This window comes from Atractosteus spatula, chromosome 6 (assembly GCF_055471065.1).
Source record: "Atractosteus spatula isolate fAtrSpa1 chromosome 6, fAtrSpa1.hap1, whole genome shotgun sequence".
Classification (NCBI taxonomy): Eukaryota; Metazoa; Chordata; class Actinopteri; order Semionotiformes; family Lepisosteidae; genus Atractosteus; species Atractosteus spatula.
Window position 1 is genome coordinate 2748127 of NC_142711.1, and position 18587 is coordinate 2766713.

Genomic DNA, 18587 nt, shown 5'->3' on the forward strand with positions numbered 1-18587 from the left:
GTCCGTCAGTAAATAAGGCAAAGGTGCTGGCAGCTAATACCCGCTACCTGGGCACAGAAAGAGAGCGACTCTTGAACTTCTAGTACTCGACGATGTAAAACCAAGTCACACTGGATGGTTGAGCTTCAAGGTGTGAATTATCTGGCACGGGAGCTGAATGATCTCCACATTTGTTTTGATGGACAAGATGGACAATGATGGACAAGAATTGAAATTGCTGACTCCAGGGAAAAGAATGCAATGAGCACAAAGTAAAAGATTTCGGTGATTTTTTGCTCATCTGGGGATTATGAAGCATGGGCCAGTGCCTGAACAAGGGGGTGTCGCAGAATGAAGCATCTTGGGTGCAAGTAGAAGAAAATGCACTAAAGTCTTCCAATACGCAACAATCAATGCAAGTTCCTTTGCTACTTCCTCCACTCAGCCTTTTTTAGGGGATACCAAAATGTAATATTTTTTATTACTTGCCAAAACAAAATGTAAATAGATATAACTTTATTAAGCAGTAATGCATTTTTGTAAAACATCGTGGATCAGATACAATAAATTAGCTTTGTACAGGTTATACTGTAAAATAGCAAAGGATGTGAGAAAGCCAGTTCACAGTGTGGCGGGCTTCATTAGTGCCTGTTCCCCAAAAACCTGCTTGAAGTAAGCCACATGTTCCTCGCAGTGTTCTCCTGGTGGAAATAAAAGTCACAAGGTTGATGTGGGATCTTAACCCTTTGTTCTCTGTACAAAGTGAGTAAGGATTGTGCTTACATTATGTAAAACTCTGACCCAGGGTATGTACCCAACATTAAATTCCCTTAAAACTAGAGTGTACTTTTGGAAACAGTCAGTGGTGTCGAGGGGTACAGGTTTTTTGGCATTGGGCTCAGTTGGTGACGGTCCAGGACATGAAAATGTCTTTTACAGTGACCTGTCAGACACGTAGAGTGTTGCTAAATGTAGACTAACAGCATGGCATCCTAGTGGAGTCCATTCCTTTAACTGCCTGTAACAGCAGTTAATCAAATCATTGTCATCTGCAGAATTACTTATTACAAAAAAAGTTTTTAATACTTTAGATTGAAGTGCGATTATAAAAAGGGTACAGTGCAAAAAACATTTTGAGATAATGGATTTTATTACTGAAAGGAGAGTGGCATGTTGGTTAGATAGGTTTTCGTATTCCCCTGTGGATGCTCCCAACCGGTTTATAAGGCTTTTTAAATAAAGGAACTGTACTAATGACACTGCATTTTTCTGGATTTTGATTGACGCTAGCCGCCCGCCCTTGGTCTTGATAAACAGTAAAGGAGGGGGAAGGATTGCTTAAAGAGGCTTCACACGACAACAGTAGCAGCAGCGTAGCCCGCTGTAGTCTGATCTCATCAGCAGGTCTGCACCGGAGCCTTCTAGGGATGGGAGACCCCCCCCCCAAGGAAAGACTGACTGCTGCGGCAACGGGTGTTCGGACCAGCTGGTGACCCCCCCCCCCGTATGGACAGCCAAGGTCCTGACTGCTTGCTTTTTGCAAGTTAGGAGTACCCAGTATTCTTCTAAAGGCCCCTCTGGGCTTGCAGTACACCACTACCCGAAGGTACCACCTTCATTTAGTTCTCTGTGTGGTCTGCTGTCGAGAAACTGCTGCCACATGTCACCCAAGCAGGTGCTGCACTTAATACTGGTGGGTTAAGTGGGTCCCCTCTTATTGTGCCTAGCGCTTTGAGATCGGAAGACCATCTAAATGAAAGGAAATTATTAAATCAGCAGAGAGATGAAAATACTCCAGGATGAAGAATGTAACCTCTTGTGCAGAATCACTCCTTTTGTCCTCTGCTAATCGCAGTTAAGGGCTGTGCCATTCTGATGTCTTTTTCTCGATTTTTAAAAATTACCTGGTGTGAAGTTGGGACTTGCACGCAACCTCTGATTTCTCTGCTCAAAAAACCTGAAGATGGTATAGAAGAGCATTTCATCCCCCGCCTGCCTGGCTGCGTCGAGGAATTTGCGTGCAGAGACGCCGTCGTGACCCCCCACACTCCTGATGAAGCGCAGGGCCCCTAGCACCTGGTGCTTGGACAGCAGCACCTCCACGATCTCGTCGTTGGCCGTGGACAGCCTCTGCGAAGAATAATAATAATAATTGCTTACAATTACTTCTGAGTAATACAGGCCAGGCAGCTCAACGTGGGAACCCAAGACCACAAACATGGGACAGTCACACACGAACACTAGTACTACATGTACATAAACCCCTGTCAGGGGTTATCAACAGTTAACGATGTCCCTGATATCTCCCCACTATCCCAGACAGGTTCCCATCTATCCCATCATGCACTCCCGGGGCTGACATCACCTGCCTCATTGCTTTTCTGCTCAGTGCAGCATCACTGCCTGATGGGGGCGCTACAGTATGTTAAAGAGAAGAGTTTGATGAAAACTCTCATACTGGGGAAACACCTCTGTCATCTGAGGAATATTGGTAGCTATTGGTCTTGCAAGAGCTGCAATAAACTATTCAATGAAAGCCTGTTACATACAGTCCCCTAGTATACCCCCGTCTTTCCCAGTTCCTCTTCAAACGGTCGGGCCCTGCTGCCTGCAGTCTCGCGCTCGTTCCCAGTGTGATCCGGATTATGATTCTTATCCGGACTACTGACATACTGGAAACTGGCGAGGCTACATTGCTCCTTACTGTACCAGTCTCGAATGACAGAATTCTGTCTGTTTTTTGGCATCTTGACAGACCCAAGACATTTGACCTTTTCTGCGTGGTTCCTTGGTGATTGCATTTTTTTTTATTGGTGTACATCTGCTTTCGTGGTGAGGAAGCAGGCACCAGCATCGAGCCGTGATAGTTCAAGGAAACCAGATGTGGGAAAAATAGAAATGCTTTACTGGCACTTCAGTCCACTGGACTGTTCTGTGGAGCAATTGTTGCCTTCATGTGCGTTAGTGAGATCTTTCTGAGTGTCGCTGGTTGTCATAGTGAAAGAAAATTAGTTATTAGTATTCGAATCATCTGAACCACTATGGAAAATATCATAATAATTCCTTACACTTATATAGCACTTTTCTGGACACTTTACTCAAAGCCCTTTAAAGGTAATGGGGATCCCCTCCACCACCACCAGTGTGAAACTCTCAGTGGGGAGGAGAACAGAGTAATGAGGCCAGTTCAGAGATAGGGATTATTAGGAGGCCATGACTGGTAAGGGCTAATGGGAAATTTGGCCAGTACACCAGGGTTACACCCCTACTCTTTTCAAGAAACGCCCTAGGATTTTTAATGACCACAGAGAGTCAGGATCTCGATTTTACGTCTCATCCGAAGGACGGCGCCTTTTTACTGTACAGTGTCCCCAAAATACAGCGACACTCTGACCTGCCACTTCCCCTCTCTATAATCACCCCCCACACACAGTAGAAGGGTAAGAATGTGCATCGAGTCTCAGCCTGACCCGAAATGTGAAGAATAAAAATGAAAGTATCACACATTCAGGAAGAACAAGTGTTGCAGGAATGTTTTCAGACAATGAGTAGTCAGTCTGAAGGCAGTCACAGTAAGAACTCTACAGACTGGTCTCCAACCAGTCTGACATTGAAGATCTGACATTGCTGTTCTAACAATCTTGAAATACGAAGGGTTTCATGTGTCACTGGGGCTCTTTGTTAGTTAACAGACCAAAGGGGGAGGCACTTTCATAAAAAAGTTTATTGACACATGGTAATCAGTTGCATTGATTTTTTTTTAATCGAGGACACATTTAGATTCCTTTTATGCTAGTAAACCTGTATTACACTTAACCTGCACTGAAGGCTAGAGGAAAGGATAACTTCCCTAAAGTAAGTTTCACACACTGTAGACCAGCCAGTTTCAGCAGAAGAAGGGAGGTAGACACCTACCTTCAGCATGTCCAGGGACAGCTGATGAGCGGGCGGATAGGTGCTCTCCAACGACAGCAACAGACAGGCCTTCAGAGCAGAAAAGACACTCTCGTGAATCATGCACAATAATTCAAGAGAGAAGATTCATTACCGTTCTAGTGAATTGCTTTCCACTGCCTTTAAAGCCTCACTATTAAAATGTGCACATTTAATCCATTGTGGACTCCATAACTGTAACACATTAAAACTAATGCATGAAACAAACCCCAAATTCTGTTACAGGAGCACTTGGGTTTAATTCCTTTCCTAAATTAAGTAAGTGAATCTTTTTCCCCTGACTACCTCTGTGAGCAAACAACAAGTCTCAGGTGAATGCACTAGAACCAGGATACAGGCAGAAATATGAAGGCTACAGTCATTTTTATGCCTGTTAAACTTTTTTTCAACAGAGGATGCTGTTAGGAAATGTCAAGAGGCAGAACACACTATTCAAGCTCCCAGATTCCTTACTGCATAATCATAAAAATTAAGAGGTAACTTACCAGTGGCTTGGAGTCACTGAGAACATGGTACTGCAAAAACTGGTGAAGCATGTAGAACAGGTTGTGATGAACGAGGGTCTTTATGACCAACTCATACAGGTAATGCTGTAAGACAACACAGATGGTGAATACTGTGCAACTGTAGAGAGAACGTGAGCTCCAATGGAAATGTTTCTGGAAGTGCCACAATACCTGCACGGTGATCTGGAACAGGTTGAGAGATCGAATGTATTCCATCAGCACTGCAATGATAAACTTGTGGGATACATCCTGTTTAACAAGAAAGGGTTTTGTTTGCATAGTTCATTACATACAAGGTCTTCAACCTACAATGCTCACTTGAGCGTAAAAAATATCCCCAATGTTTCACAATACTCCTAGCAGAATCTATGCATGATTCATCTATGGCAGGGAAAACAATTTAAGAATATAATAATGATGTAATTTTAGCTTTTTAGTTATATGCATCCATTTTATTATGATAACACAGCATAAATGTAATATTACACTGCTCAATACAATGCACGATGAGTGCATTAGTACAGTAGTTTTGCTAATGAAATACAACTTTCTTTTTGCATGCTGTCTTAAAGGGGAACTGCAGAACCAATTTTTCAGTCCAGTTATTAAGTCTCAGTAATAAAAAATTAATTGATGGTATCACAAAATTTTACAAATTCCAAATTAAGCACAAAACTCTGAACTTTGGGAGAGTACTGTAGAGTTGCCATTGTCATTGCAAACCCCTGCCCCCCCTGGGAGTTTGCACAAAGCAGCCCTTCCTGCTCACTAGTTGCTGTGATGACTAATGTGATGTGATGTATGAGCAAATAAGTACAGGTTGTGCAGCAGACATTTCATCACAGAAATGTCCCAGCATGATCTGCATGCAGAGTCAACGAGAAAGTTATGTTTGTCAGCAAAAGCCATCTCAAAATCGAGACAGATTAAAAGAGATGTATTCACAGGCCTGCTTGTTTATGATGTAATGAGCCAAATTATGAATCTCAGAACATGGCGCTGCACATACCTGGGAATTTTGTCTATTTTGTGATGTAAATTGGAGGTTTCACATGCTTATACTGTAATCGTTGTTTGACAGGCACTCATCAAGGCCGATTCCTTCTAATCCAGAAATATAAAAAGAGTGTTGCAGTTCCCCTTTAACGGCGATTCAGCTGGGTTTCTCAGCATGTCTGGCCTAGCACCCCTGCGCCTCACCTTCTTCTCCGTGAAGATGGAGAGGACGTGAGTGTACATGTCCGACTGGTCAATCACTGCCTGCGTGCGCACTGGCCTCTTCAGTGACGGGTTCCCTCGGCTCTGACCGGACTCCACAGCCTGAGAGAGCAGTGACAGACACGACTGCTCACACCACACTCGCACAGGAATGAAGTCTTCGAAGAATTCAGAACAAGCATTTTCACAACAGTTCTAGCTAAATAGTAAAAACGCACTGGGACGCCACCATGTTAAGACAATGATGACGGTCCTTAAACAGTACAGTCGAGACTAACAGCAACCATCACAGCTCTCCTCCAGAGCACTGGGGGTCCCAGGGATTTCTCATGGTTTTTGCTCCACTTGAGCTCTTAATCGCACAGGGATTGACTTGTTTGTCAATCTGTTTTTCAGAGGCATGTTCTTAAATTTGCCTAAAGTGCTGGAAAACCTAAATGGGATTTGCGATTGGTATCAGTTCTGTACTTGTCCTCATTCTAGTGTCAGCTGCAATTTAACAGCACCTCTGCTGTGGGGAAAAAATCAAACTTCTGCTGAGAGAGTGTCGGCTGCATTGTCATTCCCTCCCGTCTCTGTTCATCATAAACTGATCGTCTGTTAAGAGCTGTTTACACTGAAAAAAGGGCAAAAACTCTTATTAAACAACTTGAGGAGAGACTGCATGTTCTGTATGAGGAAGAACATACTTAAGGGTAGGCAGGGGATTTCTGAAGCCATGAACTCAGTGCACATTAATAGTGACATAGTTCAGGTGGATAGCTGCGTCAGCACGCGCAGGCTACAAAGGAACAAGTAATAGGTTTATTCCATGCTAAAAAGAGAAGAAAGAAAACACAACATTTTGGCTGTGCCACACCCAAAGAAGGCTCCACAGCCAAAACGTGTTTTCTTTCTTCTCTTTCCAGCATGGAATAAACCTATTACTTGTTCCTTAATAGTGACATGTCTGGCTGATAGATTTCATTCCTTTCCACAAATGTCATCATGTCCTCCAGTGTTTACGCCCCCAGTTCTCCTGTAGCAGTGCAATGTGCCCAACGCCACAGCTGTGTTCATGTCCCCTCAGCAATGTGAGGAACGACAGGCATGCTCACCATGGTGTAGCTCTGCTCTGCCTCCAGGTACTCCTTGTAGACCTGGTTCAGCTTGTCAAAAACAGTGGCGATGACAGGCAGGCTGCCCCTCTCTCCTCCAATCAGCACTGCAGCAGGTAGGGGACACGGTGTGAGTCCTACTGTAAGTCACATGGCTTAGGACTCGCTTCCAGAGGAGTCACAGCAGAATGTTATTCTATCAACACTTGGTCTTTGTTCATGTGTAACCGGAACTGTGGCACAACAGATGTAGCTATTCCAGGTATGATTGTACAGCTGTCATTTTCATTTTCAGAATGTATTGCATCAAGTACATTTTACCAATCCTAAGGGTTATATCTACATGTTTTACACTACATCTATCTAGGCAGTGATAAAATCACCATATATCTGAAAAATGAAAATAAATGGAAGAGAAAGTTAGAACATACTCTGGGAACAGACTGACAGTATCACCATTTTGCAGTCTCTTCTTCTCAGTAGAAAGTCCATTAGCTTTCCTTTATCCTTCAGAAGGATGACTGCTGGTTGTAACTTCACCTGGAGATACCACAGGTATCCTAACATCAGAGACATCAATAAAGAAAGACGCTGCAATTACAAGACAAATGAAGGAGCAGTCTTCAGTACACAAAAGCATAAAATATGCAAGACATGCAAAACGTTTAAGTAAAAGAAGTCACTGTTTGGGGTTTATGCTGACTCTGAGGATTATAAATAAAAATCTTCAAACTATCAAATCTTACTTTCACCCCTTTAATTTCTACCACTAATATAAAGAGAATAAGTTTCAATTCGGGTTCAGTTTATGCATGTTGCAGAGGTCTACTGGGTAACCTGTTTTTAAACAAAGCAAAAGAAAATCACATCGTAATCACATTCCTTTCCAAAGATTACCTTCACTAGCACTGATGATAATGTCTGGTTGAAAAACGCTCCAAGTGGAAGAGTCTGGATGTTAAGGGAAATATTTAGCTCACACAACCAGAATAACAACTCGCAAGTGAAAGATCAAAGTTTTACACTGAAATCTGTATTTGTCTCACCACGTTATTAAGAATCAGGGAACTGTCAACTGCAGCAGTAGAAAGCAAAGCACGCCTCAATTTCCCAAAGGAAAAGAGTTCTGACTGCTTAATCTAATATCATCCTAAACATCATGAACATAAAGGAAACAAATCAAAGGTGACCATTCATTCCAGCTATACCCTTTGGTAGTTAACTGGTAATTAACCTAAGGATCTCATCCTCATTTCTTGCATGAAACCAGGATATTGTCTTTGACAACATGTCTGAGGTTGCCTGTTCTGCGCACCCACAATCCTTTGCAGCTTGTGCTAAAGGCATAATTAAAGTGGTCGGATTGCTTTTACAATGGTTCAGAGTAAGGATACAGAGTTCACAAGGTACTGGAGTCTGTGAGCCTACAGCCGTAGGACCTGGAGAGACAGGAGCAGCAAGTGAGCAACTTCTAGACTGCCTTTGCACTCAAGGGCTTAAGACTTGTGGCCAAAGAGGTATCAGCCTACCTCTCAAGGGGATCTTGTAGGGATGGATGGAGCGAGCAGGAAGCACTGGCTGATGAACATTCAGAGTGCTGTCTGGGTCCTTGACCTTAATGTCAAATATGATGGATGTCTGTGAATACATAAAGGGACCCGATAAAGACCATATTATTTGGATTTAAACTTAAACACACGTGCCATATACTGTACAAATGCATGCTGGTACACATGTGTAGGTACCCTTATCTTCCTTAATTGTGAGCACTGTGCATCGCTGAGAGGGTACATTGGATACAGTAACAAACAGGACCTAGAGAAAAATGCAGATGTTGATTTGAGGTTGAGAATTAGAAAGATGGAAAAAGGCACAGCACTTTGACAGCGGAGTCTTTTTTCACTGTCACACCTGATTTGACCTCTCTGTGGAATTAACCTGTACTTGTTGCCTTCCACCCTGACACAGCTCCACACCGGAGCCCTTCAAGAAACACAACCAGGTGGACAACAGTGCACTGAGAGCAGCTTTCGGGAAAGAGGCAGATCTTCTGTAGTTGGTACAGGGCTTACTGATGAGTTAAGATTCCTTACAACCACACCAATGTGATGTCAGGTGCTAGAAAATGAATGAGTGGATTAATTAAAGACGGGGGCAATCACAAATACAGGTATGCAGTATTTCAAAAGAAAGTGAAACCAGATGAGCTGTTTGCTTTTATGGGCACAGCAGTTCAATCTTCAACCTCAAGAAAACGAAGTCCAGAGTGGAATTAAGAGATTCAATTCCTGGTTCCTTATTGATTAAAGTCTCCCCTCCTCCAGCTCCTCAGAGAATGGACTACAACAAGGCCAATCTGTCCACAGGTCTCCACTTCCAAGTTGGTGGTTTGGTCGTGACCCGCAGTTACTGAAACCTCAACACGCGTGAACAAACAAACTTACCTGAGAGCTCTGGTGATGCACCACCACTAAATTATCCACCACATTCAGAGCAAACTTCCCTGTGGTGTTGAGCTTGAGCACATGTGTCTTCTTACAGGCCCCCTCCCTGTGGTACAAACAGGAACTGTTAGGCCACACTCCAGTGACACTTCCTCCGTCCGAACACCACTCCCCACACGAACGGAGGCTACCTTGTCAGATGATACAGCACCACCTCTGCACCTGGACTGTTGACTGTTCGCGAGTGGTGTTTCAGGTACATCACATAAAGCTGTCCGTATCTGGCAGAAGCAAAAAAAAACAAACACAAAAGGGATTAGGTCAAGCGTGTGTCGAATAAATAAGAATTGCAGTTAGCCAAGCTTCTTACATTACATTTCGACATGAGTGTAGAAAGACTCTGGGACCAGAAATAAAAAAGAATTCAAGTTCATTTTTTAGCAAGAAGCTTTGGGCCACCAATTTAAATTGAGATGTTGAATAAAGAAGAGTACTCTTCTTCAATTAGGCTTTTGTGGTTTTTAGTTCTCAGTTTGGTAATGAAACAAGCTTCAGAAAGTGTTCACTCTAACAAGTATGGAACCAATACCAACAGGGTGTCTGTCTTACACCACTGAATGCATGAGCTTGTTACTATTTGAATTCTTACTATTTAATTTTCTTTTGCACAGTACATACAGCACTGCACGGATCATGACAGAGATCGCCTTATTGTAACTGTTAAATGTCATCACATCTGTTGTCTCCTCTAGTCCAGAGACTCAGCTGCTGCAGTCAAGCAAGTGCCTTCATGATCACAGGTTTGAGCCCGAGCCATATCCTGAACAGACTGGGATTCTCCAAGCAACAATTCACCGATGATCACTGATGGGATCTTTTGATTCTAAGAGACACAGTGCCCTCTGCAGGCTGCTGGGTGCCCACAGATATGGAGTGCAGCTAATGAGGGATTTGTCTCTCCTCCAGTCGGCACTGAAGCCCCAGTGTCGGGCATTATTCCCACAGATGGGAATAATAAACAACTAGATAATCTCAAATCAAGCAAATCAACATAAATACAAGTCTAACATTGTTCTGGAATGGGGAGATGGGGAGGTGGAGTCCACCTTTTTCAGGACAGAGAATAGCAGAAAGATTGAGAATCACGTCGTACTCACATGGTGGCCACTGCTATGTCTCTCTCTGACAGACTGAGCTTGGCTGGCTTAGGGACTGCTGGCAGCTCGATTTCGAATTTTGACATCTTGGACATTGTCCCATTCTGGTAACAAAAAAAACAAAAACAAAAATATCAGTCTTTCTTTCACTAAGCAACCAATAATTTGTAGTACTTATACACTTTTGACACAGAGAAGGTACTCTCTTCCTTCCCTGCTGCAGTGCAGCATCCAACCGAGTGACAAACAGCTGTCATTATGTGCCTGCAGTAATGAAACTGTGGACAAGATCAGGCAGAGAAGGGGGAAGTGATGTCGCCAGCTGAATTTAGAGGGAAAGTTAGGTTGGCTAGATTGTGCAATCCCAGAGTCTGAAATTTAGCCTGAACATCGGGGTTGAAGCCCCTACTCTTACGATCACTGCAATTAAATCATTAGGATATTCTGGTACAGAGGGCCACCTGCTGGTCCAACACACCACTCGTAGCAGGAAGCAGGATTTACTTGGAGGTCTCCCATCCCAGTACTGACCAGAGCCAGCCATGTTAAGCTTCTGAGATATGGCCTCATGTTGGCTACAAAACATACATTTGGTATTTCAACGTTTTCCATCTCATTCTATTAACTCTTCCTTGTACTGGCCGTAACTCCACTTCATATACCCAGCGTTAGCGAAAAGTTCTTACTAGGGTCCCTGGGTAACCAGAGTGAAACCTCCAGTACAAATCCAACAGGATTAAACTAGTGTCAACATAAACATAATTTATGCTTTAGAATATGTGGACATTACAACTTAAAAAAAAAATTAAAAAGTTAGTGCTCCAGGTACCCTGAACCTTGTTTGTACAAATGCCTTTTGCCTACTGTGTGTGTGCTTGAAGGAACTTTCCTCCAGGATCTCACCCTGAACACAAAGGGCTGGAGCACGTTCCCCTGCACAGTGGTGGACAGAAGGATGACGGAGGTCTCAGGGCAGTACATGTACCAGTTCACATTAATACTCTGATTCTTCTGCAGTTTTAGACTCCTCTTGTCCGGGATCACCTGAAACAAACAGTTTTTTCAGAGTACTGCATTAAAAACACAGAACAGCCATGCTTCACTTTCAACCACAAATGGCTTAATTAAAAAAGTGAAATGGGGCACCTCACTGTTCACCCAGTTACAGCCAGCACTTACAGTATGGTGCGAGTCTTGCAGCCTACAGTCTGCCCCAATCCAAGCCGCGACACTGACTCTGACGTCCAATTTACCTGAAGTTTCTTTCAGCCTTTTTAAAATTCTTCAAACTGCACTCAAAATTTCATTTTGATATACAACTCATCTACAGTCCACCTGAGATTAGAATAAGTGACCAGCGCAATTAAAGGGTCTGAAAATGTTCACACATGTGGAAATATCGCTCATACCTGGTAGAACTCAATCCCCTGGTCAGTAATGAACACAATCTCATTCCAGCTGGTCCAGCAGAATCCAAGGACACTGGCATTCTTGGTCTAGAGGTATAAAGAAAACAGATTTTAGACACTCAACAACCCCCAAGCTCATCACATTCTTCAAGAAGTAGTCCTGGAGACTGACATTACCTTACATTCCTGAGAATATTCCATAGTAGGCAAATCTGGAATGAAATTGATGAACTCCTAAAGAACAAAAAACGACACAGAAGAGTCATTTTCATCATGGTCAGTTATATTGAGCAAAAGTTACAAATACTGAATGACAGACAAGAGATTAGTGTTATATTTAGATAACTGTTAGATGCAAAAAAATTATACCCATATCTCCAATTGTGAAAGAAAATCAATTAAGAAAGCTGTGTTTGTACAGCTTCTTCATATCTGAAAGATAAGCCTTCTACAGAAGACAGGGATGGTGACTGTAAATATTATTTTGTCCACATTAATAAGATGTTCTCTTCATCTTTATAATGTTGCTTTTATCTAATTTATATAGAGGATCTACATTTAATAAATATTATTTCTACTGTGAGAATTTTAATCTCATACAAAATTAACTTTTTATTAACCGTCAGAATGAAATTTGTTCTTAAAAACATTCAGTGTGTTAACGAATGAAGGTTTAAAAAAGAAAGCTGACATTGAAACCAATCTTACCACAGACTTTGATGTTCTCTGGACAGCTAAAATCTTGTTTCCAAAAGAAAACTTGATGCATTTTACTTCTCCTTTATCATCCATTCTGCAAAGAATAAAACATATCATAGCGCAACCAAGTCCACTGGCCATAGATATTTATTTTTCCATAATATATTTATTGTTCCTGTTGTCTACATTGTGTAGTGTTGTCTGTTGTACTGTGTAAGTCCCGAGAGATCAGCACGATTAAGAATTCCAATGTACGCGTACATATGGCAATAAACTACTACTCTCTACTAAACTTTGCACGAATGTGAAATTATCCGTGATGTTTTGGAAATTATAATTTACCTGAAAGCAATGGAGCTTTTATCATCTGGTCCTTTCACCACCACCCCAGTAGCACCACCAGACCGCACTGCAAACACCTTGAGGAGTAATATAATAATAAACTATTTTATATAGCACCTTAAAGGTGGCTTCTCAAAACACTTTTAGATAAGATTTTATTGTCCCCTGAGGGAATTTTTTAATGGACACCCAGCACTCCTGTACATTTAAATAGAATGCACACAAAAAAAGAAAAACATTGCACATTATTCTATTACAAAAAAATAAGAAAAACATTGCACATCACTCTATTGCACATGTACAGTATAGCAACATTTATAACACATCACAAAACAGATTGCACTAAAGTGGGTTGTAAGAGTCAAAATTATGTTTATCCTTAACATTTGCGTTGACAGCTTTAATGGATAGTGGAACACAGGAATGTTTGTGTCTGTTTGACTTACAGTACATTTGGGAACCCTAAAACGTTTGCCAGAAGGTAGAAGTTGATATTCAGAGTTGAGGATGTGGGAAGGATCTCATATAATTTTTCCTGCCTGTTTAATTAGGGATTTTTCCAAAGATTGTCTGCAGGGAGGGGTGCTATTTCACTCCCATGACTTTCAAAGCTGTCTGGATGTGGCGGGTAATTTGCGATTTAAAATGAACTGATAGATGACCAAACCACACTGTAATACCATATCTGATAATGCTCTCGATTACAGCACGGTAAAAGAGTAGCATTACTTCCTGTCGAACCCCAAACACTCTTAGTCTTCGCAGGAAATATAAGCGCCGCTGAACTTTGAAGCAAACACTCTCAATATGAGTAGTCCAACACAGGTTACTGTCTATGTGTACACCTAAGTACTTACATTAATCAACCTGAGTGATAAATTCATTGTGGATTACTACACGTGAGTGATCACCAACTGCTCTGGGATCAAAAACTATTTCTTTTGTTTACAGAAATGACAACAACAAAAAATACACAAGATAAACAATGAGAATACACAATGAGAGGAGACAGTAGATGGGGGTACTGAACACAGCAGGAGCAGAGGGGTAAAGAACAGAACCAGTTCAGTAAAGGCTCTTCTGAAGAAGAAGGTTGTAAGTCTGGATTTGAAGGAGTTTAGGGAAGGTGACTCTCTGATATCCTTGGGCAGAGAGTTCCAGAGCTAAAGATGAACACTGGCACAAATCACAACTGCACGAAAGAAGGGCTGATGTATATCAAAACAATTTAGTCTGTTCTCTTTCTAGAAAGAAATGCAGACCCAAATACTGATTTTCCATACTGATTATCTGCCCTAATAATACATGTACAGTACATATGTTGCAAATCAGCGATGCACAACTGGCTTGTCATCGTTTACACTGCTCCTGAGAGATCGCGGTCTCTGCTCCATCGACCACCTGTGTTAACTGAGACTTGTCATTTTTCCTCATTGTATACGGACGTTTTCTCTAACCAGTCCTTGGTTTCAAAAATCTTAAGTACAGAATGTCCAATACCTTCTGCATGCAAAGCTTCACACAGTCTCTCATAAGCTGATAATTAAGAATTTGTTCCATATTACTAAAGTTTTCAAAACGTGATGAAGAGACGCGGGTGTGAACGATAATGTATGGAACATTTTTTTTTATTTTTGTGCAGCTTAACTAACTGCTTGTGGTCACGTGTCACATAGCGCAGGAGAATGAGACGGGTTCATAAATTTACGAAGTGGCACAGGGTCGATACCCATTATATAAACATACACGTTTTTAAGATCTTAAAACAATTCAGACAGTTAAAAGAGAAACTGAAATCAATTTCCGCACGATTAAGAATTTAACTAAAGCAAAACCCAGAAGAGACAGAGGTCCTCCCAGGAGCAGGGTTAAAAATCACAAATTGTCGCTATTGGAACCAGAGCTGTAACTCCGATACAGTCCCCGCCTGACTTAAAACTTGAAGATACATGTTTACACTGAGATTAATCTTCCATAATTATTTACAGTACGGGTTACATATTCAGCATATTCGCAAACAATGCACCAACTGAATTGGGTTATCGGATTAAGGTCTTCAAAAACAACCAAGAAAATGTACGTGTTGTCGCTCCTTAAAAGAGATAAAAGCAAATAATAATAATAAAAAAGGTTAGTTTCCAAAGAAAAATCTAATTTTGTGGATGACGCCTCTTTCACGCCTCGATAGTTTCACCTGTTTGTGACACGTCTCACCTGTTTGTTGGCTTCATCGAAAAAGACGTTGTTGACGCTAGAAGCATTTTCAAACTGGACCGGGTTATCGCACAGCTCCAGGTAGTGTTCCTCACTCATGATGGAAATAGTACAGCGCTGCTACAGCTCTGCTTTACAGCACCAGCGTCTCCATCACACTCCGCTTCCTGCTTTTACCGTCACGTGACCGGCGTCAGCCAGCGTCTTAAAGACGCGGCGTCGCTTTTTCGTGTGCAAAAATGTCATCACTGTTCGAGAAATCAATATGGCTGTGGTGCCACAACATGGTGTGGGAAACTGTTTCAGGATTAGCCAGCAGCCATGTCACCCCACTACTCACAGCTGGCAATCCACTGCAGCTCAGCAGGTGGGAGCCTGGCCAGTACCTGGATGGGAGACCTCCTGGGAAAAACTAATGCTGCTGCTGGAAGAGGTGTCAGTGGGGCCAGCAGGGGGCGCTCATCCTGCGGTCTGTTTGGGTCCAGTATAGTGACAGGGACATTGTATTGTAAAAAGGCACCATCCTTTGGATGAGATGTAAAACCGAGGTCCTGACTCTCTGCGGTCATTAGAAATCCCAAGGTGTTTCTCAAAAAGAGTAGGGGTGTAACCCTGGTGTCCTGGCCAAATTTCCCATTGGCCCTTACCAATCATGGCCTCCTAATAATCCCCACCTCTGAACTGGCTTCATCACTCTGTTCTCCTCCCCACCGAGAGCTGCATACTGGTGGCGGTGGAGGGGAGTCCCCATTACCTGTAAAGCACTTTAAGTGGAGTGTCCAGAAAAGTGCTATATAAGTGTAAGGAATTATTATGATATTTTCCATAGTGGTTCAGACGATTCAAATACTAATAACTAATTTTCTATGACAACGCTATGACAACCAGCGACACTCAGAAAGATCTCACTAACGCACATGAAGGCAACAATTGCTCCACAGAACAGCTCAGTGGACTGAAGTGCCAGTAAAGCATTTCTATTTTTCTCACATTTGGTTTCCTTGAACTATCATGGCTCGATGCTGGTGCCTGCTTCCTCACCACGAAAGCAGATGTACACCAATCAAAAAAAATGCAATCACCAAGGAACCACGCAGAAAAGGTCAAATGTCTTGGGTCTGTTCAAAGATGCCAAAAAACAGACAGAATTCTGTCATTCGAGACTGGTACAGTAAGGAGCAATGTAGCCTCGCCAGTTTCCAGTATGTCAGTAGTCCAGGTTAGAATCATAATCCGGATCACACTGGGAACAAGCGCGAGACTGCAGGCAAAGATCTGGGATCTCTGGAAGAGGGGGGTCCTGTGAATAACCTCCTCACACACTCAGCCATACCCTGTGTCAGGTGACTGAGGGGCGGCTTCCTGGGGAATATATTTCACACAAGAGCTGCCGTCTTGTAGGAACCCGCCGTCCTCTCACAAGAGGAATACTGTGTGCAGCGGAAACTCGAGACCGAACACACGCCACAGAAAATGCTTACAGACGCTGTTTTTGGCTCTTGCAGTGAACTTTATTAACGCCGTTTCATTTTTTTATTTCAGTGGTCACGTCACGTCAAACCGTAAACTGTAAACCGCAGCAATTCAGCCACGCCAATGCTTTTTAATTCACCGAAGAGCAGAAGTAGTTATTTAAAAAGGCATCACTAACATCAGTTCCTTGGAAACCACAATAAAGGGCCAAGAGATGGAACACGCTGATCTCATATTAAGGCATCTGTTAGGGACGCGCTGATACTGTACGTTGGCTTCCATGAGCCTGGCACGAATTTATGATCAGCTTGAACAGATATGAAGCACCATGGCCTTCTTACCAGACACACCTCGAGAAACACACCATGATGAAAGTTTCCTTTGCTCGTATTATACTGATCTGGCTTTACATCTTTTCAACAGTTTGAAGCCTCTTCTCTTCTCTGTTCCTTAATAACGGTATTCAATATTTGCCGATATATTACTGGCTATCAGTATAGGTTATGAAAATCAAAAATATCGGCGCACCCTAACATCTTTCCCTTGCGTATCTTAATGCCTTATTGGAATAAAAATATCTTTTGTTTAGAACACATCATTAAATCCCCAACTGTCACCACAGACCACTCGTCATCATTCCACGACTGCAATTAAACAGGATGTCACGACAGCAGGATTCAAACAGACTGTTTCTGTTGCCTTTTTTGCAAATTGATTTTGCCACACGATCTTACTCGACTATTATCCCCCCCAACTATTGCAATTTCTCATCTTGATTACTGTGGTGGCTGTAACGTAATTAGTCTTCAAACAACACACACATCATACCAAACACGACTTTTTCAGTGTCGTTGTGTTCGAATCACAACTGCTAATCATCATTTAATATTGGGGGACCCCCATCATCACTGAAATAGGGAGCTTTTCTGCCATGTTTCTGCACATGATCTTCATTCATCTTCTCCAGAGCTTCAATCTGAAATACAGAGACGAATGTTTTAAAAAAGTTAATCGATTTAGCAGATACACTATCGAACTATCAAAGCTAGAACTGCCCATTTAAAAAGTTTCAACCATCCTTCTGAATCATTTTTCTAAGAAACCTAAAGAGACTGGTATTCTCTCTACTAGCAACCGAACATGATCAGTGGATCAAAACAGGCACATAAGAACAAACAATACAAATTTCAGCCCATCTGGTTTTTCTGGTAGCTAGCAGCTCCTAGGAAACTCATCCAGCTGTTTCTTGAAGAAAACCAGATTCAACAGCACTGCTGGGTAACTATGTGGGTTGTGGAGTCATTGGCCTCTTGTTGTCTGCAACTCTTATTTTAAGTAGAAAGTCCAACTCTTGCACATGACTCAGCATAAAACTGTTATGAATATCAGTTGCAATGTACAAAGGCAGGACAGGCACTCCTGAAAACTGACGCCATCAGTGTGTGCAGCATATCTTCGCACTGTGCAGCATATTTCTATCCCACGCTGAAGAGGGGTTCTAATCAGCCGCAGCGACTGACCACTTCTCCTTCTTAAAACCGTTTTAAAATGTTTGACGCCAGCAGGTGGGTCTTAAATTGGCCATTAATGGTCAGAGACTATTCATCTCACCAATTCATACCCACTGCAACTTGTAGAGGGTGATCGTGAGCTGCAGCCCAACCCAGAAGACACAGGTTATGGGAGATTCAGGTGAAGCCTGTACAGCTGAAAGCCACGAACGAAGGGTCTCACCTGAGCAACGAACTCAGCCTCACTGTCCGCTTTAATCTGAAGGCCGGAGACGGCGTTGAAAAGGTCGTACACATTCATCGCTTCAGTCACTCCAGCTTTCTGGAAAAACTGCCCATGGGAAACCGCAGTTAACCGCACAGCACAGGAGAGTGCGAAAATCCCGAGGTTCAGGAACACAGACTGAATGTCATGGATACGCTTTCTTAGAAGTTAAAGTTAGTTATCCTGAATACACTCAGCATGTTAAGGAAAGCTGTTTCTAAAAAAACAGAAGTTCAGTTTCAGTGTAAGCTAGGCCACAGCTGGACTTTAATTTCACATTGGTTTAAAAAAAAATCTCTTGAAAGGTACTTCTATAACG

The 18587-nt window shown here is 42.4% G+C and overlaps 3 protein-coding genes across 3 annotated transcripts in view; 1 reads left to right on the forward strand and 2 right to left on the reverse strand.

Moving 5' to 3' along the window:
• Positions 1-1236, forward strand: part of npc1 (Niemann-Pick disease, type C1) — a 29035-nt gene extending 27799 nt beyond the window's left edge. The window contains exon 25 of the mRNA XM_088918071.1: positions 1-1236. Coding sequence (XP_088774197.1) covers positions 1-83 — 83 coding nt within the window. The 3' untranslated portion in view covers positions 84-1236.
• On the reverse strand, positions 441-16515 carry rmc1 (regulator of MON1-CCZ1). Its single transcript, XM_088918072.1, has 20 exons — positions 15020-16515; positions 12806-12882; positions 12473-12557; positions 11942-11998; positions 11765-11851; positions 11259-11399; positions 10356-10459; positions 9390-9479; positions 9199-9304; positions 8284-8392; positions 8149-8193; positions 7652-7705; positions 7186-7314; positions 6755-6861; positions 5640-5759; positions 4611-4688; positions 4419-4523; positions 3895-3963; positions 1884-2109; positions 441-680 (listed from the first exon to the last, which is right to left on the reverse strand). Exons 1-20 carry the CDS (start codon positions 15116-15118, stop codon positions 601-603), a joined length of 1968 nt encoding a protein of 655 aa, XP_088774198.1. The 5' UTR covers positions 15119-16515; the 3' UTR covers positions 441-600.
• Positions 16509-18587, reverse strand: part of riok3 (RIO kinase 3 (yeast)) — an 11846-nt gene continuing 9767 nt past the window's right edge. Inside the window, exons 12-13 of the mRNA XM_088918074.1 lie at positions 18227-18334; positions 16509-17468 (exon numbers count right to left, since the gene is read on the reverse strand). Of these exons, the coding sequence (XP_088774200.1) occupies positions 17364-17468; positions 18227-18334 (213 nt within the window). The 3' untranslated portion in view covers positions 16509-17363. The remainder of the gene's footprint in view (positions 17469-18226; positions 18335-18587) is intronic.

Excerpts from the sequence above, each read along its gene's own strand:
- rmc1 (XM_088918072.1), bottom strand. The coding sequence starts at position 15,118 with ATGAGTGAGGAACACTACCTGGAGCTGTGCGATAACCCGGTCCAGTTT. Across the intron at positions 7,315-7,651 it reads TATCATCAGTGCTAGTGAAG|GATACCTGTGGTATCTCCAG; the intron begins GTAATCTTTGGA and ends CTCTGATGTTAG. Across the intron at positions 5,760-6,754 it reads CAGAGCAGAGCTACACCATG|GCTGTGGAGTCCGGTCAGAG; the intron begins GTGAGCATGCCT and ends CTGCTCTCTCAG.